The sequence below is a fragment of the Buceros rhinoceros genome, unplaced genomic scaffold (assembly GCF_000710305.1).
Source record: "Buceros rhinoceros silvestris isolate BGI_N320 unplaced genomic scaffold, ASM71030v1 scaffold34149, whole genome shotgun sequence".
NCBI lineage: Eukaryota > Metazoa > Chordata > Aves > Bucerotiformes > Bucerotidae > Buceros > Buceros rhinoceros.
Window position 1 is genome coordinate 385 of NW_010430306.1, and position 2,054 is coordinate 2,438.

The 2,054-nt window shown below is 60.2% G+C and overlaps 1 protein-coding gene across 1 annotated transcript in view; it reads right to left on the reverse strand.

Annotated features, from left to right (window-relative positions):
- The window catches only part of STT3A (STT3A, subunit of the oligosaccharyltransferase complex (catalytic)), a gene marked incomplete at its 5' end in the record, with an annotated part of 3,732 nt that overhangs the window by 263 nt on the left and 1,415 nt on the right, over positions 1–2,054 (reverse strand). The window contains 7 exons of the mRNA XM_010142998.1: positions 1–189; positions 521–623; positions 689–805; positions 887–1,075; positions 1,236–1,391; positions 1,527–1,618; positions 1,788–1,943. Of these exons, the coding sequence (XP_010141300.1) occupies positions 1–189; positions 521–623; positions 689–805; positions 887–1,075; positions 1,236–1,391; positions 1,527–1,618; positions 1,788–1,943 (1,002 nt within the window). The remainder of the gene's footprint in view (positions 190–520; positions 624–688; positions 806–886; positions 1,076–1,235; positions 1,392–1,526; positions 1,619–1,787; positions 1,944–2,054) is intronic.

Sequence of the window (2,054 nt, forward strand, 5' to 3'; positions counted from 1 at the left end):
TGGCCTCGGTGTAGACTTGGCCGAAGCGGTAGTAGCACATCTTGTACATGAGGCAGTTGAGGAGCACCGGGGAGCCCTCGCGGTCGACCCGGAACTCGCCGGTGGGGGTGTAGTAGTCGTGCTCCTTGATGTGGCGGCCCGTGTCCGTGCTGCCCCCGATGCGCACCATCCACAGGAACTTGTTGATGTCTGGAAGGGGGAGAGGGAGGAGCTGGGCAACAGCGAGAGGATGGGTTGGGTTGAGCTGGGACCAAGAGCAAGGGAGTGAGTTGGGGACCAAGAGCAAGAGCCTGAGTCGAGCTGGGGCAAAAAACCAACGGGTTGAGCTGAGGGGCCAAGAGCGAGGAGTTGAGGGGTGGCAATAAAAGCTGGTGCAGCTTCCAGAGAGAAGCATTTTGGCCCCGGTCCCGTTGCGGCCCAGCGGAAGGCGGGACGTTGCTCCTCCATGGGCTGCTCTGGAGAAGCCTACGCCACCAGTGCCCCATGGACGGGTGTGACCCAACTGGGAGCGAGATCCTACCGTCAGATGAATACCCGGTGAGGCCTCCGAAGATCACCAGCACGTAGCTGACGTCCAGCTCCCTCATGATCTCGTAGGCTTTCTCCTCCGTCGACGCCATCGCCTGGAGAAGACACGGCGTCAGCCAGCTCGCCGTGGTGCAAGGCAGCGGGCGCGAGAAGAACCTACCTGACCAACACGGGAGATGTGCGTGTTGTTCCAGGTGTTGTTGTCCACCAGGATGGTCCGGTTGGCCATGGCAGTTATCTGGTAGCCGTAGTCCCACCAGGACATCACCTTGGCGTCCTACGCCCAACCGGACGTGACGGTTATGTCAGTGTTGGGTCCCCTCTGCCCAAGTGACGCCCGAGTGACGCCCTCGTTTACCTCTGGTGTGTTGTGACGCAGCCAGTAATAAGCTTCTCTGAAGTCATCGAAGATGATCCTGCTGCCGTCACCGCCCCGGGCGGACAGCACGATGGAGGGGGACGAGTAGGCCTCACTGGTCACCCAGGTGGAATGGAAGGTGTAGGTGATCAAGAAGAAAGCCATGACCAGGATCATGCCGCTGGCAACCTGGGGGAACCAATCGGGGTCAGCACCGGAGGGAAGAGTCACCAGGGTGAGGCGTCTCCTCCTGCCCGAGCCGGGCCACGGAACCAATCGGGGTCAGCACCGGAGGGAAGAGTCACCAGGGTGAGGCGGCTCCTCCTGCCCGAGCCGGCCCACCGCTCACTTCGTTTTTGATGGGGTAGGTAGAGTCCTGCTGCTTTTTGCTCTTCTTGTCCGGCCGGCTGATGTCCAAGTTCTTCATGTAGGTGGACAATACCTGTGAAACTCCGATGCCAGACAGGATGCACATCACCGGGGCCAGCACCAGCATCAGCCGCACCTACGGGCAACACCCAAGAGTCAGTAGGTGCCTCCTCACCGGTGATGGACCCGGGCGTAGGGCTCGGGGTGGTAGAGCAGGGGCTGTTGGTCCTTGGTTCCTTGGAAGAAGCATCGTCAAGGCAACGGCGCTCACCATCACGGCGGAGAAGTACATGCTGGTCACACCGTACATGATGATGAAGATACGGGCGTCCGAGAGGTTGCTGAAGCAGTAGTAGAGCCCAACTGCGCAGAGGAAAGAGAAATGGGTCATGTCGGACCTCCTGCCCCATATAAAAACCCGCCAGTGGACAGGACCACGAGGAGAGGGGAGACCGTGGGTGGAACAGCTCCTCCTGGTGTCGCCGGGGGGGTTGAAAAACTCGGGGTCTGAGGAAATCGGCGCCGGGCTCACCTGGGAACATAAAGACGAGGAGCTGGAGATCGAAGTAGTAGGAGGACCAGGTGGTGGGCTGGTGCTCGGAGACGGAGGCGATGATGGGGATGTTGTTCTTCGCGTAGGAAGGGTCCAGCAGGGAGTAGAAACGCCCCGTCCACGGGGAGATTTTCCCTGGGGAAGAACAAAAACATCTTAGAGCTGCTTCTACGCACGAAGCGGGGCAGGTCCCGGCCTCCCCTCTTGGAGTTCTGAATGACGACGGACAGAAGCTGGTGGTGCAAA